At 34.2% G+C, this 27,632-nt stretch overlaps 1 protein-coding gene across 1 annotated transcript in view; it reads right to left on the minus strand.

Annotated features, from left to right (window-relative positions):
- LOC111046348 overlaps positions 1 to 27,264 on the minus strand; it is a gene marked incomplete at its 3' end in the record, with an annotated part of 53,325 nt that extends 26,061 nt beyond the window's left edge. Inside the window, 4 exon segments of the mRNA XM_022331873.2 lie at positions 2,101 to 2,266; positions 5,521 to 5,649; positions 9,213 to 9,279; positions 27,006 to 27,264. Of these exon segments, the coding sequence (XP_022187565.2) occupies positions 2,101 to 2,266; positions 5,521 to 5,649; positions 9,213 to 9,279; positions 27,006 to 27,249 (606 nt within the window).
- Positions 27,265 to 27,632: the final 368 nt, after the last annotated feature.

Here is a 27,632-nt window from a genome sequence, read left to right on the forward strand (position 1 = left end):
AAGTAGGTTGGGATATGTAGGTGAGTAAATACTAAATAAATAAAATATTTGTTATATATCAAGACTCCGTGCCTTGAACTGATTGTTAATGTGCTATATAGGCTTGTACATGGTGGGGGGAAGGTACTATGATTGGCTGGCTTCACACTTCACCAGTTCTGCCTCAACAACAGGACAAACATGTGAATCGGTCAATCTGACCCATATATTCCTATAACTGTTAAATACTTTGCTCCTAAAGTGTACGTGTTAAATTGTGGCCTGACTGACGAATTTAATTCAGAACATGTCTATTTATTTATTCATTTATGGAGACAACAGGTAACCCCTAATGTGTCTCCTTCACAAATACAACAATACAAGATTATTATACAATGAGCAAAGTAACTTACTATTGCAATATTGTTAAAAGAGAAAAAACTTTAGAAATACAAGAGAAGGAAACAAAATAGATGTATACAATAAAATTATTATAAAACGGAATATAGAAATGAAAAGATTCTAAAACTAAAATAAAAATGTTACAAAGAATGAATAAAACTAACAAATGAATGTCAGAGGACTGATACCTGCCAATGAAGTGTTACAATAGAGTAGGTCAGTAGATGCTCATAGTCAATAATCTTCCATTATTATTATTATTATTAAACGAAAATCTGAATTGAATGCTGTAATTCACCCCAAAGACTTCTGCTACTGAAAATATTGACAACAGGGTAAACAGCAAGATGGAAATTCGATTAGTGCTACTATTCAAAGATCATTTGTCGGCCCGGGAATCGAACCCAGTACCTCCTAATTGCCGGGCTGACAAATAATTTTTGGATAGTAGCGCTCATCGAATTTCCATCTAGCTGTTCACACTGTTGTCAATATTTTCAGTGGCAGAAGTCTTCGAGGTGAATTACAGCATTTAATTTGGATTTTCGTTTGATAATAATAATAATGATTGATTCATTAGCATTTGAATAATTGCAATATCTCAGTGATTTCTATCAATAATCTATCTCTTAATCTATTTTCCCTTGCATAAAAGACTGTACAAGAAGACTGTAAATGATATTGTGAGCTACTTTCGTACATATGATGGCATGACTCTTGCTATTGCTACACTAACAGCTTCTGGCCGAGCAAATTGAATTCACTTGGGTAGACTCCCGATTAACTACCAGCTTCATGCCCTTTATAAAATACCAATACTGAGAAATTCAATTCAATGTTAGTAAAAAAATATATAATATCAACCGATAGACTAATTTTAACTTTAGTTCTATTAGTTCCAAGTATAATGCCTAGCTTGGCAATATATTTCACTGTATTACTCTCTGTGCCTGTATTTGCTACGAGCAATTTTAATGATCAAATGTATATCATTAATAGATGAAAGTATTGAATAGTACCTTCTAAATGTAGAATAGAAATATGAAAGTCGAATATTGTCTTCTTTTTAAGAAACTTCTGAATTTAATGCATTCGCTTTTTATGCATCCATAACTAACTATACACCGTAATGATAATCGATAGTTCAATAATATCTATTAATAATATTCTACTACCATTTAATTTTTGTTCGTAATTTTATTATATCCATCATTTCATATTAAAACACATCATAAAGTACCCTTCCCATTATTATTCTTTTTTATTTTAAAACAAGACTTGTTTCAATTCATCTTCTTTTATTTAGGAAAAATGGTTTTAGATGAGATGGAACTAGTCGTGTTTTGGTAGAAAAAATTCAAATAGTAGAAGAAATACTTGAAGATTTATATCATGTTTTAATAATTTCAAAGTAGTCTTATAAAGAGAAGTGATAATTCATATAAATAATGAATTAATAGGTTATTGAAAGAATAAATCACAATTACAAAAAAATACAATTTCTCTTATGGTGTAATGAATGTATGCATATGAAATGAAGCATGGTCGGCCTGAGCCACACGTTGCCATATTGAACATGTTCCGGCCTTCTATCTATATAGTAGGCTGTGCTGAGCTCATGTGAGTATCTTCCTCAGCAGAAACGAAAATACACTAGTACATTGGTACATAATAAAATAGGCCCATATTCTAAAGTAGTGGGAATTTGTAGCTTCCTACCTCTGCACCAGTACAGCGCCATACTTCCTGTGACACTTGCTTCAGGGCTGGGAATTCACTTACATCAACATATTTCATTTCTTCAACTTCTGACCCCATATTTGAACATATCTTCGAATTAAATTTCGGATTTGCAACTGGATTGTCCTCGATTTTCAGGCACGTTCTGTAAGTTTACACAACACAATGTTCACAAACAAGGTAGGCTACCGGTACATATAATACAAGTGGAACCTTGATATTATAAAGAGTGCGGTAGCAAAACTTCCTTTTTTTGAAGTAAATAAAACTATAAATGGAAATATAAATCTCAGTACCCTTCTAAATTATTCTGTCACAACATTTTTTGGACATTGATGCCATTTTCAAGTTGTGACAAAATAATTTGAAAGGTACTGAGATTCATATTAAAAGTAGCCATAAAGAAAAAAGACTAGATTACAAAGTTTGTATTCATTTTTTGTAATGTAAGCACATTGGCAACTGCACTTCCACCTATGACTCAATCCATCACAGTAATTAACTGATGTCTCTCCATTTCTCTGCGCCGCACATTCCTCCAAGTCTGAAGTAATTTTGTACGGAGTATAGTCATGTGCAGCGCTGAATTTGTGGTAATGGAAGCAAGGCTACACCAGTTATCTCTCATACTATATTTGGAAAAGAAATACATGTGTCAAGAATATTATTCAGTATAGGAATGGGATATTAAGGTTGGTGAAGACTTTCGCTGTGCTCCGCAACCGAACGTCACTCCAGCAGAGCGATTGATGATCGACCGGTGAGCAAGAGTGGTTCGACCGGGGAACGCGAGAAGAGCTAACATCTTCCATAACGTTCATGATGGGTGCGACTGCAGAGCGGGGGCAGAGCGACTGCGGTGCGATGGAGGTACGAGGGCGGTACGAGGGCGGAGCATGCTCGGTACGGGTTGGAGGTGCGTATATGTGTACGCAGCTTAAGAATAGCTGGTTCCATGAATGGGATATAGGATTAGTGTATAGAAATAGGTCAATAATACATTATTAACCGATTGGGCTCATACTTGGAATGATTCTTACTTTGGTCAAGACCTAATCAATAGACAATACGGGTAACAAACCCAGCTCAGTCCGATGATAAATCAACTAAAGTGCGAGATAAATTACTTTTAACACGGCTCTTTCTCGAAGACGGAGAGGTCCGATGCTCTATCCTCCACTAATCATTCCCACTACCTAGCAGCATTCTCCTTCTTTTGTGTCTGAGTGAGAGAGCTTTGTAACGCATCGCGGCAACACTCCCCTCCATCTATTGCTGGCAATAGCAGGTATATTAGTTTGTGTATGTAACAGAGATGTTTTCATCACAAGAACATGAAGCAAAATGACACAGCGCATCCAATTGTGCACAGGATGTCCGTCTGTGTCCACGCTACAAACTGTGGAGGGAGAAATGGGTTTCTCCTCTTCATGTTAAAAGTAATTTATCTTGCACTTTAGTATTTCTGTGAACAGTAGACCTTGCACTCAGTAAGCTACATCTACCTATTGTTGTGTTTTCTCAAAAAAAATGAATGATTTATTAATTTGAATAAAGTAATCAATCAATCAATCCTTCTCCTCCTTCTCCCCCTCAACCAGCCTCATCACCAATCAAGAAAAAATCCTAAATAAATATAGAGCTTTCTTTCTCATTGTACCGTGACATGTCGTCCCGGAATGTGGGTGTAAGCGCTGTTATCAGGTCTGGCTGCAACTATCTACGTTGATGGAAAGATACATTTTCAAGATGTTCGATGTTTTTGAACAGGTAGTATTATAGTCAACTGTCTACTAACGTTGATGGAAAGATATATTTTCAAGGTGTTCGATGTTTTTGAACGGGTAGTATTATAGTCCACTAAACAGCTGATTTATGATGGATAATTTTATTCCATAGTCTGATTTTTACTCTAATATTGGCGTATGAAGGAGGCTCCTTCCTCCTTTTATATTATCCTTGAAATGCAAAATTTCCAAAAACCTTGTATATACGTCGACGTGCAATTCAAAAAGGAACATACCTGTCAAATTTCATGAAAATCTATTACCGCGTTTCGCCGTAAATGCACAACATATGAACATTAAGAGAAATGCCATACCATCGACTTGAATCTTAGACCTCACTTCGCTTGGACAAAAAATGGCAGCCATTTCTTATTGCTCTAATAGTGTGTGGACGCTAGGTTTGTTTTGTATTGGATTTTGTTTCCAATTATTATTATTATTATGACCTATAATTATTATTATTTTTGAAAGTGACTTGGAGAAACAAAATAATGTGTGTTTTATCTCAGTGAAAATCATATCAGTGCTGAAACTAGAATTATAAAATTATTTTGATGCTATTTCCTGGGAGAATAGGAAAGCATTTTATCCTTTGGTCTGTTGTTTGTTAAAAAATGTAACGGCCAGGTAAGCAAAATGAGGATGGTTGTAAGGCATTTATTTTTAGATTAATAGCTCACTCAATTCCCCAGAATGGGCCATATGAATTAGATTATGAAGTTGAGCATTTGCTTATACTTCTAAAATATGGAGCATTTGCTCCATTTTCTATGAATAAACGTGAGCAAAACCTTTTGCTCATGCTCATCAAAAAAATAGTTCGAGCATTTGCTCAAAAGTAAAAGCTTTTGCTCAAAATTGTATGAATAAACTATAGCATTTGCTCAACTTTTGAAGCAAATGCTTCAAAAAAAAGGTGAGTCTAGTCTAGAGCAGCTTATCACCTTTTGCTCATAGTAAAATGGCTCAACTATTCCGTATGAGGAAGAGGAAACTATAAAACTCTTATTAGATTCAACCATGATATATATATTACCATTAACCCTACAGAAGATTAAAAATACAAAAGATAGTCATCACAAAATAGGAGATAGGCATTTAAGAAGATGAGAGTGTGGACGATTATAAGAAGGCTATTGATATTATAAGAATATGCTGAAGATTATTATAGAGATAACATTTTTTCACGCTATTATTTCGAAATTCTAAACTCAACTAATCTGAAACTCTATTCATGGATAGAAAACAGAGCAGACGACGCAAACACAAGCGGTGCACCCTATTTGCATATTTAGCGCTTCCGTGAGCTATAAAAACAAACTAAGGCTACAAAAGCGAATCAGCTGATGAAAAATCTCTAAAATACGTAAGCATTTGCTCCAAAGCTCAGGAGCATAAGGTAAGAGTATAAGGTAAAGCTTATTCATATAAAAATGAGCAAATGCTTTTGCTTCTACCTTTATTGCTCATGAGCAAAGCCTTATGTTCCATGCTCTTGCTCATGAGCATTTGCTTTGGTTTTATTCATATGGGCCAATATCATTTCTGAAGGAGTTTGTTGTCAAGTTGAAAAAACCTCAACATTTCTAGTTCCACATGGATTCTTACTTACATGAAACTACTCGAATAGTCAATATTGATTGTTCTATCGAAATGTGATTGAACTTGAATGGTGACCCCTGTTTCTTCCGCATTGGATAATTTCCATAACTCTTTGTCCAAACGGTAGTTGATTTTCTCTCTGCGAAGATAAGTTGATTTAGTATTAGTTTAATATGAACGATGGAAATTTTTCATTTATGACATAATCATGAAGATTCAATTTTAGGAGATCTGTTCGATGATTATAATTAATACGGTACCAAGATTGGGAGAGAGTTGAAAAACCATTGAAAATAAAACTTAACTTATGAATTAGGCTATTCGTTTATTCAAAACACAAAAGGACCTGTCCAAAATCAATACTATTCAGAGGATAACTTTCTTCAACTGCTGCTTTTTAGTCAAACAAGTTACAAAGTACATGCTACTCCCATTGGGAAGGTGACCGCTTGAGCCAACTCCTCTGAATATGATTCATGAGTTGTTGTGGAATCGCTTCTCAGTTGTTCAGAACCCACTTCAAACTATAGGTTCATTCATCTATCTTTATCATACACCTAATTCAACCCACGCAAAGAACCCACCTTAAACCATGAGTTCATTCATCTATCCTTATCATACACATAATTCAACCCACGCACAAAACCCACCTTAAACTATAGGTTCATTCATTTATCATTATTATCCACCTAATTCAACCCACGCACAGAACTCACCTCAAACTATAGGTTCATTCATCTATCCTTATCATACACCTGATTCAACCCACGCACAAAACCCACCTTAAACTAAAGATTCATTTATCTATCTTAATCATCCACCCAATTCAACCCACGCACAGAACTCACCTCAAACTGTAGGTTCAGTCACCTATCTTTATCATACACCCAATTCAATCAACGCACAAACCTAGCGTTCATGTGAATATCACCCTGAGTGGAACAAGTGATTCGATATTCTTGTGATATGAAGGAGTGGGGGATTGTGTCAAAATACTCCCTGAGCCCCCCTCCAAAGTTCGCGCTCATGAGCTGCCATTGCCATGATAGTCTTGGCAACAGGGATACTTCTAGGGTTAATTGGCATCTCTTGAAAGATGATATTAAACTAATATTGATTTGAAAAATCATGAATTGATACTGATTAGGCATATCGATCCACTCAAGGTACCGTTAAAAAATACATTGATAAAAAGCATCACTTATAATGGATCTGATTCTAGGAATAGATTAGACATGAAATGTTATTCAAATATACACTAGGATTCTCTTTCTGCAATTGGGCATCACTCGCAATGGAGGAAAAATTACTATAAGTCGTCATGATTTCCATCCTATTGAACATTAATAGATATACAGAGTTGGTGAAGGGCTTAGGTCCGCCACAAAGTGGACCCACGCTACTAATCCACAAAAAGCAACCCACGTCAAGGGATGTTTTGTAAACCATGAGCTTCTCCAGACATCTGTTTGATAATACTAATACATGCAATAAATAGTCCACTTGTCAGCTGATTGATTATGAATAATTCTATAGCAATGATTTACAAAACATCCCACGGTGTGGGTTGCTTCTTGTGGATTAGCATGGATCTTCTTTGCGGCGGGCCTAAATATGTCATACACAAAGGTAATTAGACAGTGGGTGTGATTGGAAATCCTACACAAATTGAAGATACTACTTCACTATGACTTTAATTATCTGGTCCGCCATCTTGGATCCGCCATATTAAATGCAACTTTATTTTTTCAATAGGGAGGTACATGTCATACATGATTTTGATACGAAATTTCAAAAAAGGAATAATGACAAAAACCGCATATTGATATCTCAAACTGTTTCGAAGATATTCACACTATCTATCAATACTATTCAAGGCAGAAAGGAGAGAGAAAAGTCTGAGAACGGCTCAATACCTCATACACGAAGGTAATTTGACTGTGGGTATGATTAGGGATCCTACTCAAGTTGAAAATACTACTTTGCATTCAATATGGCAGATCCAAGATGGCGGAACAGATTTTTAAAGTCATAGTAAAGTAGTATATCCAATTTGAGTTGAATCCCAATCACACTGACCGTCAAACTACCTTTGTGTATGAGATATTGAGCCGTTCTCATACTTTATTTCCTCTCCTTTCTGCTTTGAATAGTACCCCATTATATTAAGCCAGCAATTTCTGTATGTCTGTTTTTATTTCTATATCTGGTTATCTGGTCATTTAAGTTCAACAGATCTCGAAAACAGCTCTGAAGATTCTCACGAAATTTGGAACATAGTAGGTTTATGATATAAAAATTCGATTGCACCAGGTCTCATCCTTGGGAAAATTCGCTGAACAACATTGAAAGGATAATTTATCCTTGGCTGACACAGCCGAGACTTTCGTCGTCTGTGGATTGTAAAAAGTGAGTGTATGATTCTGTGGAAAATCAAATATCGCATCCCCGAAATTCATAAGCTGACATATAGCCAGCTGTAGAATATTATGAAGACAATCATTTTAGAGAATTCAGATATCAATATGCGGTTTTCGCCATTCTCTTATTCTTGGAATTTCGTATCGAAATCATGTATTGCATGACCACCTTCCTATTTGAAGAAATAATTAAAGTTGCATTCAATATGGTGGATCCAAGATGGTGGACCAGATTATTAAGGTCATAGTAAAGTAGGTAGTATTTTCAATTTGTGTAGGATCCCCAATCACTCCAACAGTGTAATTACCTTTTCTTTAGGTATGAGTATCGAAAGACAAAACATTGATGTTTTTTTCTCCTGAACATCGATAAGTGAAAAACATCAAACAGTAAACATCGATGTTTTGAAACATCAATGTTTTAAACATTGACATGTTGCCGTACATTTTATGAAAGACTATTAAACATATCCTCAGAGTAACTCAGATAGTGAAATCGATTTCTTTTTTTATGTACATGTAGAAGGATGGGACAGAGCTTTTAAAAAGTAGTTAACTATAGAGGAATATTATTGATTGGCAGCAACAAAACTGTAAGTAAATAAATGGTTTGTAGTTGTAAGTAATCAGACTCTACGTTATCAACGGAGATTGTTATTTAATCAAATATAAAAAAGAAAATCCAATAATAGTTGAGTCAGAAATATCTCGGGATATCCTCGAAGACTCTGTCTTCGGATCTTTGGGATTTCATCCTAAGCTAATTTTAGCAATCATTGTTACTCATAATCGTATTCATCCAATACCTGATAGTTTTATTTAGGAAATGAGAATGAATAGAGGTGTTTTTTATGGCTATCTACAATACAAGGACCTCTATTCCAGAGCTAGATTAAAAATTGGTATTAAATGTATGTTGAGGAAAGCACTCGTAATAAGAAAAACTCTTTCTTCCTAAAAAACGAAAAATCCGACCTCTTATTCAATTCTAAATAGGTATCTAACCTTGACAAGGGCCACAGTTATGTAAATCCTCAAGAGTATCCAACAGTCTCACATAAAAATACAGAGATCCTGATTGGAAAATTCCTTTTTTTTGGGAAAAACATCAAATGACCGATGTCTAGGTAAAACCATTGATAAGTGAAAAACATCAATGTTTGATGTTGAAACATTGATGTATCGATACCCATCCCTACTTTGTTTGTGAGATATTAAGCCAGAATAAGCGTTTTCGGAATTTCACCCAACCTGTATGTATAAGACTCAATTTATGACTCACCTGTGATACATATGTCTCTCCATAAACTGTTCCTTTTCATCAGCTTCAGGAAATGAAACAAAACGATCTGGAAAAATACAAAAATTTAGTCATAAAAAGGTGTACTTCAGTAGTTATAATTTGACACTTTGAGGAAGCTTTTTTGCTCGAAATCCCCCTCCCCCCTCTCACCATTCAACAATCCCATTTCCACCCACCCCTCCCAACTCCAGTGCTGGGTGGGGGGTGTTCTAAAAATGGATTTTCCCCCTCACACACCACTCACTCTCTCTCACTCTCTCCCCTCTCACCCTCCATCTCACCCTCCCTCTCACCCTCCCTCTCACCCTCCCTCTCACCATCCCTCTCACCCTCCCACTCACCCACTCTCACTCTCTCTCTCTCTCACCCTCCCTCCCTCACTCTCTCTCTCTCTAATCCAATCTAATCTAATCTAATCTCCCTCTCTCTCTCTCCCCCTCTCACAGTGAGGACAAGGGGGATGAGAAGGAGAGAGAGAGATATCTCTCTCTCTCGAATAGATTTTCCCTTCTCCTTCCCCAGTATAGATGAGGGGGGGTGGATATCGATTATCAACTATCGACTATTGGATGAGGGAAAAAATAATTTCCCTTTGAGGGAAAAATTCCCTCTCTCTCTCTACATCTAATGCTATACTGACAGATTGAAGTGAATTGAGAAATTCCCTATCTATCTCTCTCTCTCTCTCTCTCTCTACATCTAATGCTATACTGTCAGATTAAAGTGAATCCATATCTCTACAGAGAGGTCAATGGTCTAAGCTCTTTTACATTTTTTATCTGCAATATCATACAAGCATTTCCAAAGTTCATCAGAATTTGTAACAACAGATAATGGTGAATCATTTGTACAATCATAATGTAGATGACCTGTATCCAGTATATCGAGTAATTTGAATATCTCAGATAAAATTGGAAAGTGCACATTTTCTGTTTTTGTTAACGGCAAATCAGCATCTTGACATCCTGTTGAAAATTTAATATTCTTTGCAATTGAATCAAATTTGTTAAATGGAATTGCCATCAAGAGACGAGTTAATTTTTGAAATTTTGAAAAACCATAACACTGCATGTTAAAACCCCTGTTTGGCATGTGTCTCTGTTCTATAAATTGATAATGTGCACGTTGCGTACTTGTTAGCATCAACAGATGGCTGAGGGGGGTGTGTCTCACATCTATGAAAAGATTGTGGCACACATGCTGGTCTTATCAGCTCCAGCTCTGAGCTGCTACTAAACTAAAAAGTGGGAGGAATATTGGAATGAAAAATCATTTAAACACAGAAAAAGTCTATTTACACATTTCACTACAACTATTCATAATTTCATCTTTGATTTTAATTAACTTATCTATACACAAATTATGAGGACGATAATAACATAGATAGTCTCTTCTTTATTCAAATTCTTTATTCAAAAAATAAAAATAATGTTAAGCACTGAACAAAGCACATCGTCCATCAGGCCTATTTTCATGAATGTTACACACACCATGACACCATGAACTAGTGAAAAAGCTGAAATTGGGTTTTGCAAAATCCTCTGGTATACATTGAACGTTAGTATGCAATCTTCTTAAAAACTTTGCTTTCTCAGCTCCTTTTGTAAATTTTTTTTATAACCTACAAGGTAATCATGTATTAATGAGTCAGTGTATTCTAAATCTCCATCTTCCCATTTTATTTTATGATAGTGACGTTCTAACCATGTTACATCATTATACAATTCTGCATTCAATTCCGTCTTTGCAAATGGCGATTTGAAATGGAATACAATATAATTATTAAACTGATCAATTATAGCAAGTTCTTTCACAATAATTTGATTACAATCTTGTTTAAACCAGTGAAGATTAACTGTAGCAATTTCCATAGTCTTCTGCTTGTCCACTTCTTCCTGTTCAGCAGGCTCATCAAATCTGCTGTCTTTCTCCTCCTCCTCCTCCTCCTTCTCCCGTTTCTGCTCCTACACCTCCTGTGGCTTCTGGATTGGTGTACTGCACCTTGGCAGAATCAAGATCACACTGTATACCAATAGACCAAGTTTGCACTTTGTTCTTACTCTCCAAAATATCAGAACACAAAGAATAGGACATTTTAGATTTCACCTGTTCAAAGGTGAAACTGATAATGAGCCAAATTTTTCAGGGTGCATACCTCATATAATATTGCGCGCAGTGCACTCTATCAATAAAATTACTGAACTTCTTTCACCATGCTCGTCAGAGGTGTGTACTCCATCACACAATCGCTAATTAAAACGCAATAAGTGGAAGTATTTGCAGGTACTGCAGTATTAAATTCCATCCCAATACGAATATTTGTCAAAGATTTCAAATGACTTGTTTGGTGTGAACAATCCACAACAACCAGCTGTGTTGAATCACAAAACGTCTTAAAGTCGATTTCTGTTCTGAGTCTGCTATTGATTGTATGATTATAATATGAGGGAGCGAAATCCAGAAACATTCTATACAATAGTTACTTTTCACCAAGCAGATTTTCGTATGGATAATATTCACTGTTCAAATATACTCTCACATTGTAAATACCACAGCTATCGAAATTGGATATTGATTTTTTAATTTTATTCTTACAATTGGTTTGAAATGCAATTATAAAATATTTTGGACTATCAAAAACCAATGTGGTGCGGACTGCTCTAGAATAATGGAGTAAATTTTGCAAATTTGGTAATTCACAAATTTCCCAATGGCAGAAACTTAATTTCAGGGGAGTGTCAGCATCAAGCAGTATCAAAAATTTCAGTCTTACATGATATTCTAAAGTTATGTAGGGCATTTTCCATTGCAGTTTTGTAATTTTCACGCTAATGCTTGTTCCAGTCACGGACTCAATGCAATTTGGGTCCGTCGGTGACCTCAATAAGATGAGTTCCTGTTTCAAATTCAAAATTATTCTTTGAGAATCTCAAAAAAACGGGAGGATTAATTTCAGCGGTACACAGAAAGTGAATTTATTATCTGTTAGTGTATATCCTGCTCTGTCAAAACCAGCCAACTGATATGAGTTCTTATCAAGCATATTCTTCACAAGTATAGCTCTAATTGTAGATGTTAATCCAATCAATCTCAGAAATTTGATTTAGAAATTTGTTGACCTGCTAATTCATATTGTATTTCGTCAAAAAGGTTACCGATTATGTTACTGCTTAATTTATAGTCTGCCGCAACCGGTGGACCAGCTGCCTCTGCTCCCGGTTTTGTACAGCTAACCATTCCCTCAATAAATATTTGACAATTTACAACTCAATCATGTACCTCAAATAAGAGAATATTTTACTATGGGCCGACATAGTAATATTAACACAGCATATTTAATTCAGAGTTATGGAGCTATGCAGAAACATTTCACTTGGGACAATGCAAATATGATTATAATCTTCAAGATAGATTTATTGAGTCTCAAATTAATTCATAGAGATTATGTTGGAGGAGATATTTCTTATGAAGATTTCAGTAAACTTTGCCATAAAGTTTGAAATTGTTAACCTCATAATTTTTTAACTATTATGAGCGAGTGCAGAATTAATAGTGGTAAATACCAAGATTCACTTGATATGTTTCTTACTGTTCAGTAGAGATTTATTCTTTGTACAGTCATGTTTTCTAAAACACGTAGGAGAAAACTAAATAGCAAGAACGTTGGTTTAATCGATAAGATTCAGAAATTGAGAAAAGTAATCAGTGACAAGCATAAAAGCTTACTTAATTTTGAAAAACAATTGGAGGAATACAATAGGAAAACGCTCTCACTGTTGATAGAGCTCATAATCGAACTGGGAAAAACCAAATCTAGTTTCCACTCTAATCATGGTTTTACACCAAAAAAAGGAAGAAGTGGAAGAGGAATAAGAGAGCATGAAGATTGATGATGAGGAGAAGGAGGAGGAGGCGAGTTATGATAAAAGCTATGGGAGTTCAACAGAGAATCTTTCAAGCTCAACTAAATTTGAAAACAGTTTACTTGGTTCTAGTAAAAACGATGAGGTTTTGGCACAATACCTAAGAACGTTTCATGTGGAAAAATTGAATAATTCAATTAGTTATGGAGTTTCATACGATTTTAAAGATGATGTGTTTTATATTGGAGATCAGCAAGCAATATTCGATAATGGGTATATAGATATTGATAATGACAGATTTCATATAACACATGATTCACTTGAGTTATTATTCAGTTCAAGGCCGAATTCAAATCTTTATAATCAGAGAGATCTGGATAAGTATAAAAAAATCCTAACACTTACAAGCATACATTAAGATCAAAGAGGGTATTTTAAACATAATCAGGGAATTAAATCGCAAATGATTCAGAAATTATTTCCCAGTAAAAAAATTAGTAAAAAGAAGGGATGGGGTTTATTGAAATTTGCAAAAAATAGTTCTCATGATAGAATTTATCGATACTTTGATAATTTTGATGAATTAGTGGAAAGATTAAATTTACTCCATTCCTCAAAAGCTTCTGGCAACACTGGACATGATGTTGAGATCGCATCTATAATTGAAGAGCTAAAAGAAGCAAAACTAATTGTCTAGTGTTACGATGACTTTGCATCGATTTGGTCGGATTGATACACCTAGTAGTGTTAATCTTATGTGCGATATTGACTCGATAACACAGAAAATAATTGAATCGATAAATCAGCAAGGAATCAGCAAAGCTGTGAAATTTTATTTAGATTCGCAAATAACAAAACTCGTTTCGGAAAATACTGCGAATATAGGTGTGAGCATCATTGAAAGAGAACATATTCTAAGTTCATTACAAAATTTCAGTGCAAATATTGATAAAGCTATTGCAGAGAGAACTCTAACTTTAGAATTCGCTCTGAGAGAAGTTAAAACTTTAACAGACAGCTTTTCATCCCAGTTGATCAGTATTAACAACGATAAAGTTGATAAAGGTTTTTAGATGAGAAATTAAAAGGAATATCAGATAAAATTAAGAATTTGGAGGTCTTGGACAGAAACTACCTCAATACTAAATTGAAGCATTTGTGAAAAGCATTCATGATGAAATAGCTGAGGCAATTGAAAATTCGGAAGAGGGGTCTGTTATGAGACTGCAATGTTTGGCCTCATTCATAGATCATCTTAATTTATTCATCCATAAGATAGCTTATGATATCATCAGTGGCTAGGCATGTGTTAGTTTTAATATGAATTGGATAGAAGCTAAGCAACATAACCTCTCCAAAAATCAGGTTGCAGAAATGATAACAACAAAAATGGGATTAGCACAATATAAAGGCTTTGTGTTGTCTCCAAAAACATGGAATCTTGTGAAAGGATAACACTTGGCATTTGAGGGAGAAATTTGAATTTGAAGTACAGTGAACTTAAACGGTTTTCTTGCTGACACAAACACGTGCTACTTCAAGATGATAAATAAGAGTCATTATACATTTTTTTTCATGCGTCTATGATTGATTGACTGAATGTAAAAGTTTTTTCGATGTAGGGGTGATATGAAGGCTTACACTCTTATCTATAGAATTCGGGAAGGGGAAAACATTGAGCCACAGGGGGGCGTAGCACAGGCATCACTTCTCTGGGGTAACATTCAGCCACACGGGGGCGTAGCACACACCTCACTTCTTGATTTTCAGAGGAATGCAAAAATTTCCCTCACAAAGGCCCGGTTGCACAAAAACCAGTTAAATTATAATCATGATTAATTTCATGTGAACCGAATCAGAGAAGACCATTTCTGAAAGGTGGTTCTACTGGAATCAATCAGGATTAAGAATAACCCGGCTTTTTTGCAACGGGCACTAAGTACCTTATTGAATGATTACAAAAGTTTAACAGCTGAGTCATAATTCTGTCCCACAAACAGGAACTCACTCACTTCCATCATCAACAGACGACAAATTAATTATTATCATCAGCTGTTTTTTATTTTCTCCAAAGATGGATAATAATATTATTATCATTCCAATGTCCTTGAACGAGTTTTACCAGGGATGAGACATAGAGTGCTATCAAATATAACAATTATATTATAGCCTAAACCTACTTTGTTCTGAATTTCGTGAGAATTGTTAGAGCCGTTTTCGAGATCCGGTGAAATACAAACATAATATAAACATCCAAACATATAAACAGGAATCGCTTGTTTGATAGTATAGGATTCACTAGTAGCCTATTGATTTTTTTAACATGGACAATTGATGCCCAGGAGAAGTAGTGTCAAAAAGTCAGTTTATAAGAACAAGAGAGGGCAATTTTCAGAAGTTCTGAGACAACCTTGACCTCCAAACTTGAAAAACTCACGCATCCCAACCCAACATGACCTTGAAAATCTAACCCAAACTAGTTTGACCTAGAAAAGTTTAACCTGAACCACTAACAATGATAATTAATGAAAAAAATAGATAAGAACATCTGTCATTGGCCTAGACAAGTCCCCTCAATAAGCGGTGCACACAAAATGGCAATCAAAACAGTAAAAACAGGTATGGAAGATTGATGATAAATTATTTTTGCAGATTTCTACACTAATCAAACACTCAAGACGATCTATACTGATTAGCTCTAGCCTATTACTTATAACACATGGGAGGAAAACTAGACACAACTATCAATTGATAAACAACTCAATAAATTAGACAGGAATATCACAAGCATATTTGTCACTCCACAAACTGAGTATAAATAACTGTAGGAGAATAACTGTCACTGGGGATTATTGAATGAGCAAAGCAAATCCTATGTTTCAATTCAATCAGTGTTTGTTTGTTTGTACCATGGTAAAAGTGGCATTCAAGGTCCTATTTGGATAAAATTTGGTTTACAAGTACTTTGAAACAAGGCAAAAACGTATTTATATTGATTTTTTCCAATTAATCCCTGTTTAAAGATGGCAGCCCTTCATTTGGAAGTTTTACCCTGAAAATCAACCTATCATCATTATTGTGGAATGATGGCTGCTCCTGTCCTCATCTACAGAAGTGAGTTGTTGGTAAGAACGAAACCACTTGAGAGTAGAGTGCAGGTGGCAGAGATGCGATTCCTCCACAGAACCAAGGGCTGCAATTGAAGAGATGATTTCAGGAATGAAGATATCTGATCTGAGATGGGACGAATATCCAATTTGAAAAAGTTGTAGAATACCAAAGACAGTGGAAGAATCATATAAAAAGGATAGCTGCAGAAAGGCTTACCCTCCAAGTTTTAATCTTCCAGTTGTGACCCCGGGTCCCAGGGACCCAGGCAATTTTTGTTTTAGTTATAATTTTGCTTCCATTCTTGCTTTACTGTCTATTGTGACCCATGTAAATTCATGTCAGTAGACACTTAAACTTGATGTACAGTGTTAGTGCTCTGCGACTTGTTGTTTTCGTGAAATGATGTTTCTGGGTCCCAGGGACCCAAGGGTCACGACTAACTTAACTTTTTCGTTTTTTCAAAATGCACATTTTTATGCAATAGTGATTGGATTCAAGCAGTCAATATGTTTATTTTGAACAGAGTCTTCGAAGAATGTACAAATTGACTTCTATATCTCTATTTCAATGACATTAGTGAGGCTAAAAATAAATTCATGGTTCAAGATAAGAATACTGACCCTGAGTGGGATGATAGTGAAACCAATGAACTTCAGGTGATCCTGGGAGTACTAAACCTCCACTGAAAGTGGACTTTATGGGACCTCATATATTTTTAATATATCTAGTAGTGTTTATGTGGGTTTCAGGATTTATAATAGTATTCATCACTATAATTTCATAAATCTCACAAAGATTGTGCAACATGAAATTGAGGGTAGGGTAAAAACTAGTGAACTATGACCTTCCTATTTTTTTCCTATCTTCCTAGTAGTGTTGCATGTAAGATTCATCATAGTATTCATAACTATAATTTTCTGTTCACTTTATATCAAATAATAACCAAACGTTACTTTTCACTACCCTAAAAAAGCAAGGTTTCACAAATTAGTTTTTATAATCATAATTAAGATCGATTCCTGCTTCATCCAAGTGCTTAATGCGCTCATCAATAACCCTTGGACAAATTAGAATCATAGAATAACATAACATCTTGAAACATTTTAAAATATTCAATATGAAAGAAGCGGGTTCCTGGGACCCAAGGTCACGACTAATGTCAGAAAAAAATAGGGTCACGACTAGAAGGTTAAATATATTACTATAAAAATCAAAAAGATAAGTGCAATAACAACACTTAAAATCTTTGGAGGTGTATTAATGATATTATAAATGGGAAAAATTCAGACAGAGATAAAATTAGCATCAATGCGAATACTTTGAACGACTATTTTGCATTGGTTGGAATGGAACATGCTCAAAATATAGGGATATCCAATGATGAAACTGAGTTACAGTTTGAGAAACATGATCACCATTTTCAAAATTCTTGGTTCATAAAACCAATTTGTTCCGCAGATATAGAAGAAATAATCAAAACTCTAAAAAATAGCTCAAGTCCTGGCTTTGATGGCTTAAGTAATATTACATTAAAACGCATAGCAGAATATATTTCAACTCCTTTATCTTACATTATAAATAAAATCTTTAGCACAGGAATATTACCAAATCATTTCAAAATTGCTAATCCAAAACCTTCATTTGAAAGTGGAGATAAAAACAACCCTAGGAGCTATAGACCCATTAGTCTTCTAAGTAATATAGCAAAAATAGCAGAGAAATGTATAGAAAAGAGTTTATTGAACTATATTAATAAGTATAATATTATTCATATGAACCAATTCGGTTTCCAAAAGGACAAAAGCACAAATGATGCACTTGCCTATTTTTTTAACATGGACAATTGATGCCCAGGGGAAGTAGTGTCAAAAAGTCAGTTTATGAGAGCAAGAAGGCAATTTTCAGAAGTTCTGAGACAACCTTGACCTCCAAACTTGAAAAACTCACGCATCCCAACCCAACATGACCTTGAAAATCTAACCCAAACTAGTTTGACCTAGAAAAGTTTAACCTGAACCACTAACAATGATAATTAATGAAAAAAATAGATAAGAACATCTGTCATTGGCCTAGACAAGTCCCCTCAATAAGCGGTGCACACAAAATGGCAATCAAAACAGTAAAAACAGGTATGGAAGATTGATGATAAGTTATTTTTGCAGATTTCTACACTAATCAAACACTCAAGACGATCTATACTGATTAGCTCTAGCCTATTACTTATAACACATGGGAGGAAAACTAGACACAACTATCAATTGATAAACAACTCAATAAATTAGACAGGAATATCACAAGCATATTTGTCACTCCACAAACTGAGTATAAATAACTGTAGGAGAATAACTGTCACTGGGGATTATTGAATGAGCAAAGCGAATTCTATGTTTCAATTCAATCAGTGTTTGTTTGTTTGTACCATGGTAAAAGTGGCATTCAAGGTCCTATTTGGATAAAATTTGGTTTACAAGTACTTTGAAACAAGGCAAAAACGTATTTATATTGATTTCTTCCAATCAATCCCTGTTTAAAGATGGCAGCCCTTCATTTGGAAGTTTTACCCTGAAAATCAACCTATCATCATTATTGTGGAATGATTGCTGCTCCTGTCCTCATCTACAGAAGTGAGTTGTTGGTAAGAACGAAACCACTTGAGAGTAGAGTGCAGGTGGCAGAGATGTGATTCCCCCAAGGGCTGCAATTGGAGAGATAATTTCAGGAATGAAGATATCCGATCTGAGATGGGTATATTCAATTTGAAAAAGTTGTAGAATACCAAAGACAATGGAAGGATCATATAAAAAGAATAGCTGCAGAACGGATTACCCTCCAAATATTAACCTTCTAGTCGTAACCCCGGGTCCCAGGGACCCAGGCAATTTTTGTTTTTATTATAATTTTGCTTCCCTTTGCTTTACTGTCTATTGTGACCCATGTAGATTCATGTCATTAGAAACTTAAACTTGATGTAGAGTGTTAGTGCTCTGTGACTTGTTGTTTCCGTGGAATGATGTATCTGGGTCCCAGGGACACAAGGGTCATGACTAATGTAACTTTTTTGTTCTTCTAAAATGCACATTTTCATGCAATAGTGATTGGATTCAAGCAGTTCATATGTTTATTTTGAACAGAGTCTCTGAAGAATGTACAAATTGACTTCTATATCTCTATTTCAATGACATTAGTGAGGCTAAGAATAAATTTATAGTTCAAGATAAGAATACTGACTCTAAGTGGGATGATAGTGAAAGCAATGAACTCCAGGTGATCCCAGGAATACTAAACCTCCCCTAAAAGTGGACTTTATGAGACCTGACGATATATTTTTGATATTTCTAGTAGTGTTTCATGTAGGTTTAAGGATTTATAATAATATTCATCACTATAATTTTGTAAGTCTTGCAAAGATTGTGCAACATGAAATTGAGGGTAGGGTAAAAACTGGTAAACTATGACCTTCCAATTTTTTTCCCATCTTTCTAGTAGTGTTGCATGTAAGATTCATCATAGTATTCATAACTATAATTTTCTGTTCACTTTATATAAAATACCTAATAACCAAACGTTACTTTTCACTACCCTAGAAAAGCAGGGTTTCACAAATTAGTTTTTATAATCATAATAAAGATCGATTCCTGCTTCACCCAAGTGCTAAATGCATTCATCAATAACCCTTGGACAAGTTAGAATCATGGAATAACATAACATCTTGAAACATTTTGAAATATTCAATATGAAAGAAGCGGGTTCCTGGGACCCAAGGTCATGACCAACGTCAGAAAAGAATAGGGTCACAACTAGAAGATCAAATTATAGACCAGAAGGAAGAAGATCAATAATTGGAAGGACATGTGAGATATGGCAATAAAAACATGTTATGTATGAATTCAAATATATAACTTTTTTGAACTCTCTAACTACTGTATAAGCTGTTTGTGAGTCAGAACAGATAATAGCCCAATCTTTGCACATAGGATGATGATGATGATAAAAATCAACCTTACTTTCCAACACTTCATCAGATCACGTTCAAATTGTGATCATTCTCCTCAGAGCTCCAAAGCAGTTCTATTTTATGTATCACATGCTCAAAATTTCCTAAATTTAAAATAAGAATTCCCCCCACCGCCACCAAGTTCCAATCCAAGTTCCAGATTTTTTATCTTCACAAGTGGAGAGGACCTTCATTCTTGAGCACTCTAAGGTGGTCTTATTCTATATATCACATGTTCAAAATTTCAAAAACTAAGAATTTGATAATTTTGCTCCAGTCCCAAATTGTAACATATTTTATACCAGTTTTAACAGTTATTATTATTATTATCTAAGTATTGGGAAATCTTGTTATTTGGAAAACAGCTTTATCTGTCTTGTTTGCTCATTGTGAGACAAAGAGATCACTTATCAAGTATTCCGCACCATTTTATTCATCAAGTTTCAACTCTCTCTCTTGATTTTCTGTCTCCATCAGTTATATAGCTTGTCTGATTTTCCTCTCTTTGTTGTGCTATCATTTGTCAAAACACTACATGTATTTTGGATTGAAGCAGTGAACAAGTCGTCCTTTCAATTTTTGATTCATTCTTACTATGAGTTTCATAGAGACAACAAACACTCATTTTCTTGTCTGTCATCTTCAATAACTTCTTGATCTCTCATTATTTGGAGAAGATGTAGTCGGTTAATCTTCTGTTCAAATTTTTATGTATCCAAGTTTGGTTAATTCTTTTTTTCAATTTTTGTCAGTTTTCAATATGTCAATATGTGTAAATTTTTCTTTCAAGTAATTTTTTTCACAAACTCTACTTTTTTTCTCCAGTTTTCTTGTGAAGTTCTACAAAAATGTTTTTCTCCTTCAAATCTGCTTATACAGAGGTCGATCAAACCTTCCAATCTACTCAAACCTCTGGAACTATTATAACTACCCTAACTTCTCAAACGACTCCAACTATGCAAATTATGAGAACTACTAGAACTACCTCGATATCACATCAGTAGAAGAATATAATGAAGAAATGATCTGAATAAACAGGAAACCCCTATTGTCGTCAACTAAAAATAGGAATTTGTGCTGCTTTACTTCATGAAAATTAAAGGTTATGTGAATTATTATTTCGGGGCTCCTTCATAAAATGGATGATAAAAAAGGTATTCATATTGAAATTCAATTACAAAACTGTGTAACTTTGAAAGTGTTATTATCTATTGTCTTTTATTTTTGTTTTGTTCAACCATTAATAAATCTGTAGAGTTCATCTCATATTCTTAATTCTTTTTGAATAATCCCTTTCTCACCAAATGCAAATAACAACTTATTATTACCTTAAATCGTTATATGGAATGGTCATCTATAAACTAGCCTAAGAACACTTTGTTGAAAAAAAAACAATTTACATTACAAAAACTGCACCACTCTGCTGTTATTTCCTGATTCACAAGATTCAGAAGGATTCATCCTATAAAAAGTTTCAGTTTTCAATTGATCAAATCTCTTCTCCATTCTGCATTTGATAAATTTTTTGAGTTTGTTCTTATCATCCCTATTCTTCACCACAGAACTCTTTCCTCCATTTTTGAAGTATTTTCTCCTATTACAATCCATAATATTAACCATATTATGTTGTCAATGATTAGCATTATTATTAGTTTTATTGGGAAATTCTCTATATCTTTTCATGTCTAGCCATACTTTTTGTTATTACAAGAAGTAGCATAATGTCCAAAATCATTACATTTGAAGCAACATATTCTACTCAGATCTCTAGTATAAGTATTTCCTGACAAAGGATTCCTATTTACGTTTGTTCCTTTATTTCCCTGTATATTTCCATCAGTAAAATCCACTTGGCATGACTTTGCTAAATGTCCATTACGATTACATTGATAACAACATTTACTACTGAATCCACTTCTTTGGAAGATTGAGAAGAATGATTTCCATTAATTGGAGACACAACTCTATTACATTCTGAATCTGCATATAAAATATTTTTCAAAAGGACAGAAATGTTGGTTAACTCATTAAAAGAACTCCACCTTGTTTGAAATACCAATCTAGACCTTTCTTCCAGATTGCAACCTGAGCAAATATTGCTCACTATTTCTTCTTCAGACTTATTCAACTGTAATAGTTAGGCTGCTCCTTTCATAGATGAGATATAAGTAGCTAATGGTTTGCCTGGCATCTGTCATCTACGATAATGATCTCTTTCTATTACAGGAATAAGTCTTGAGGGGATAAAATAATGCAAAATATCACTATGATAATTATCAAAACTTCTATTTTCATTGATAGCAAGGTCTAATCTCTCGGCAAACGGTCCCTCAGTGGCAGAGAAGATAATATGAGAAAGTTGTTGATTCACTTAATTTGATTGTTCCTTGATCTTCAAACACGCTCCTAGAAACTTCAGCAACTTATCTACATTGAGTCCATCTGTGTTTGGGATTCACTTCACTAAATTCTTGATGGGATTGGGCAATTTATAATATAAATTACTTAACAAAGGAGATGTGAAATTATCAATATGTGACCAATGGCATGAGGTTTGCTTACATTGATAGTACCACTTCCTTCTTCATTTTCATGACTAACATAGCGTGATTGATTTCTAGCCATCATTTTATTTATGTCTCCTTCCTTATTGTAACCTGTAATCTGAAAGCTTGGGGAAGTGTCTTTTCTTGAACAATGAGCCTGATTTGATTCACTACTACCACTTACAGTTACACTAGTTTCCTGATTATTACTACCCATATTATGACAAAGTTCACTATTCACTACGATGGTATTATTAGTAATAGGTCTACTAAAATATTATTTCAGATCAAACGGTAAGTTCAAAATAGCTTGAGTGGGACTTATAGAATTTCTACATCATTAATGAGTTATTGATGATCACACATGACCAGCCCATCTCAGCCTCATACTTTCCACAACAGATAAAAAACTGGTCTCCTCGGACAATTTTTCTAGTTCCTCGTTTATCCTCATCCTCCATATTTCATTTTCCTTGATTGCTCCAAAAATTCTTCTTAAAATCCTTCTTTTCCATCTCTGAAGCAGATCTTCTTCTCTTGTAGTCAATGTCCATGCATGGACATTGTGGCAAAGTGATGTACTTGCATATTTATCTATATTACTTGCCTTCAGAATTCCATTCAAATTTTCAGTTTCTTTAGATAAGATACTATCAATTTTTATCTAATGCTTTCTTACTGGATTCATTATCATAAAAAATTCTATGAATCTTATGATTAGGGCTACTAACTAGTACTCTGTATTTACCTCTTGAAGTATCGACATCACAATCTCACCAATTGTATCTGATGGTACTCCTAAGGATTCAAGTTAGAATAATAGAATCTCTAATAATAAAATCTTTAGTAATAAAATAAGGATTGAATTTTCCACTAGGTAATTATTTAAAATTGGAATTTTCTTTTACCTCATTTTTCACATCCCAATAGTTGATTATTTTAGTCTCAGATGGGAAAGAGCATTTAGGAGAAGCCGTTAGATTGTACAAAATTTGATTTCACAAAAAAAATTATACAATTAAATTATCAAATTAACCAGTTTCCTCCCTCTCTTCAAAGCAAACAACGTCTTTTCCAAGGCCTAAAAAAGCCAAATTGACAGATAATATTGTAACATGAATTAGTCATAGGAGAAAAAAGAATGATAAAAATGGGAATTTTACTAACAAAAAAATATAGGTCTATATGTAATTAAGAGTAGTGCAAACTGTAGTACTGTAAAAGAGAGGCGCAGTTTTTGTAATGTTATTTTTTTGTAAGGGAGGCGTAATTTTTTTATTGAAGAGTGGCATATTTGTAACATTACTTAGTTTTTTTTCTCAACAGAGTTTTATTTGGTTAATTTATTGATGACAATTTCATGTTATGATCTGAGGTAATAATAAGTTGTAATTTGCATTTGGTGAGGAAGGGATTATTCAAAAAGAATCAATAAAATGTAATGAACTATAGATTTTAATGGTTAGTTCAATGGTTAAACAAGACAAAAATAAGAAACAATAAATAATAACAGTTCCAGAATTACACAGTTTAGTAATCGAATTTCAATATAAATACATTTTTTTTATCCATTTTATGTAGGGGCCCCAAAATAATAATCCACATAACCTTTAATTTTCACGAAGTAATGTGGCACAAATAACAATTTGTAGTTGATGATGATGGGTGTTTCCTGTTTATTTTTTGATTTCTTCATAATATCCTACTGACGTGATATCGAGTTAGTTCTAGTAATTCCCATAATTTGCGTAGTCAGAGTAGTTCAAGAAGTTAGGGTGGTTATATTAGTTCCAGAAGTTTGAGTAGATTGAAAAACTTGATTGACCACTGTATAAGCGGATTTGAAAGAGAAAAACATTTTTGTAAAACTTTACAAGAGAAGAAAAAGAAAACTGGAGAGAACATGTAGTGTTTGTAAGAAGAATTACTTGAAAGAGAAATTTACATATTGAAAACTAACAAGAATTGGAAAAAAGAATTAACCCCAAACGGGTATATAAAACTTTGAACAGAAGATTAACTGACTAAATCTTCTTCAAATAATGAGAAATCAAGAAGTTATTAAAGATGACAGACAAGAGAATGAGTGTGGATAGTCTCTACGAAACTTGAAGTAAGAATGAATCAAAAATTGGAAGGACCACTTGTCCACTGCTCCAATATGAAATACATGTAGTGTTTCGACAAATGATAGCTCAACAAAGAGAGAAAAATCAGACAAGCTGTGTAACTGATGGAGACAAAAAATCAAGAGAGAGAGTTAAAACTCGATGAATAAAATAGTTCAGAATACTAGATTAGTGGTCTCTTTGTCGTACAATAAACAAATGAGACAGATAAAGTTGTTTCTCGAATCACAAAATTTTCCACTACTTACATAATAATAATAACTGTTGAAACTGGTATAAAATATGTTACATACTCCCCCCTCTTTAGTGAGTAGAACGTTACTCTTATGAATCAGGAAGGAACTCAAAGAAACAAAAAAATGAGAATGTATGAACTTTCATTTGGATTATTCCTTGAATGCAATTAAAAAAGGAACATACCTGTCAAATTCCATGAAAATCTATTACCACGTTTCACCGTAAATGCGCAACATATAAATATTTAAAAATTTAAACATCAAGAGAAATACAGTACCAAACTGTCAACTTGAATCTTAGACCTCACTTCGCTCGGTCAATAAAAAGGGTGCTTTAAGATTTTTATATTGTTTTATTAATTTAAAAAGTAGCCCATGTGAATGAACTGTTTTCCAATCATATAAATTTGTCGTTTTTCTATTTTTCAAAGTAGACTGATAACAAATCTAATGTTATGGTTGACAGCTGCATGTCTGTCAAAAAAGATGTCCAATGCTCAAACCCTTGGAGTTACATGTTTTGGAGTCAGGTGAGTATGACCGCTACCACCTGAATTTACAAAACCATAGTTCTGGGTTGTGCCATTATCAGTAGTCGATGAAATTATCCAATCAGAGAACTGCAAATCTAAAGTTCCAATTCAGCTGATTCCCAATCAGCTTTCTGATTCCATAAATTCATTGACTATTGATGACATCACAATCTAGCTCTATGATATTGGGCCTGTTCTGTGTACATGGAATGTGGTAAATTTATTGTCCTATTCATAATTTACCAAGTAAAAAGTTCCACGTTCCATAGGAGGAATTTTGACAGATTCTGTTCCAGAAACCTGTTCCAGTTCCAAAATCCTGCCCCAAAGTCGAAGTGTGGTAAATTGTGCGACCTGGTACAGTTCCAACTATCTGAGCTTTCATTGGTCGATTATTGTAGTCTGCTTGCTTCTCTGCGCATGCGCTGATAGTTTGTTCACAATAGCATAGCATAGAATACAGTCATAACCAACAATATGATGTTTGATAACCATTCATCAAATTAATTTTTCTTGATAGAAAATTTGAGAGTAATGGAATAAAATAAATTCACATTTTTCTAGACGGTAGGTTTGTGGAACAGCCTTTCTTCATTCATACAGCTAGTAAACGACACATTCAAGTGTAAATCAACTTTATATGTGCGCGCCAAAAGCTTGAACCAACTATTCGAAATGGCGTTCCATGGGAACATTTTGCACTGGTCACGTGATGGAACAATTTACGATTGGAACTGGAACAATTTACTGTACACAGTTCCAATCATAATATTGTTCCATCACGAGACTAGTGCAAAGTGTTCCCATGGAACGTAAATTGTGAATCTAGGTAGTTGTGGTATGAATCACAGACAAAATATTCTCAACATTACATTATAGAGGATATGATCAGGCTATACCACTTTTGAAATGAATGAGCTATTACTGGAGTCAGGTACTCAATAATATTAGGCTATCTTCTTTTATTGTCTTTTTTCTCATCATATGCAGTTCATTTGTTGATTTTTGTCAATTTCTGGTCAAGTTGGGTTATGTTTAGTTTTCAAGTTGACATTAAGTTATTGAATTGCATAGATAAGGTTGAGTTGAGTTTTGAAGGTAAAAGGTTAGAGCTGTTCCACAATAATTTTGCCAAGAATAATATACTCAACTGATGAATTTTGATGTCTAAGCTTCAGAGTTTTAATGGTAGAGTCTATTCGATATAGTTTTATCTAATGACAATAAAATCATGAAATCCTTGATAAATATTAAAGATGTTCGAGACTTATAAATACTCTCAATTCATTGAAAAACGTAACAATATCAATTTAATATGTATTCAAAAGACCTTTATTTTAGAAATATTAAAATATCTCACCCAATCTGACTTTTCTGTAAGTTCGCTTTGTAGATTCATCTTTTTGCGTCTTACTTTCACAAAAGATATACTTCACTTCTTCTATTGTCAACTGATTATCAGAGTCACGAATACTCACTTCATCATAATGATAAATTTGACCAATTTGTATTCTGTTTTTCACTTTCAAAACAGTTACTATTCTGTAGTAGACATAAGAAGTGCGATGTGAATCATCAGTCACAGTCTGGAACAGATTTCCCATATCATTTTAAAATAAGGTAGATAGCCTAATCCACTCATGAGGTCTAGAATAAATTACTGAATTTGGCTAATGAGATGATTACTCTCAAATGTCAAATCACTCATCATCTAATTAGGAAAGTTTTTAGTGGAAAACATTGAGAAATATCAATAGGTTATGATTATCATGAGACAAGTAATCTAGAAAAAGTCTCGACTCCAATCTCTCTACCCACAAGATACTTCTTCAAAATCACAGTTCTGCAAGGAACATGGATCATAGATCAAAACAGCTTCTGAACAGCAGTGAGGTCCACGTTATAATGGTAGAATTTCATCAACATTGGTGTTGCTATCCTCATTGATATTTCAACAAAGTAGATAGTGCTTTACTCTACAACATTT

The sequence above is a fragment of the Nilaparvata lugens genome, chromosome 14, assembly GCF_014356525.2.
Source record: "Nilaparvata lugens isolate BPH chromosome 14, ASM1435652v1, whole genome shotgun sequence".
Lineage (NCBI taxonomy): Eukaryota > Metazoa > Arthropoda > Insecta > Hemiptera > Delphacidae > Nilaparvata > Nilaparvata lugens.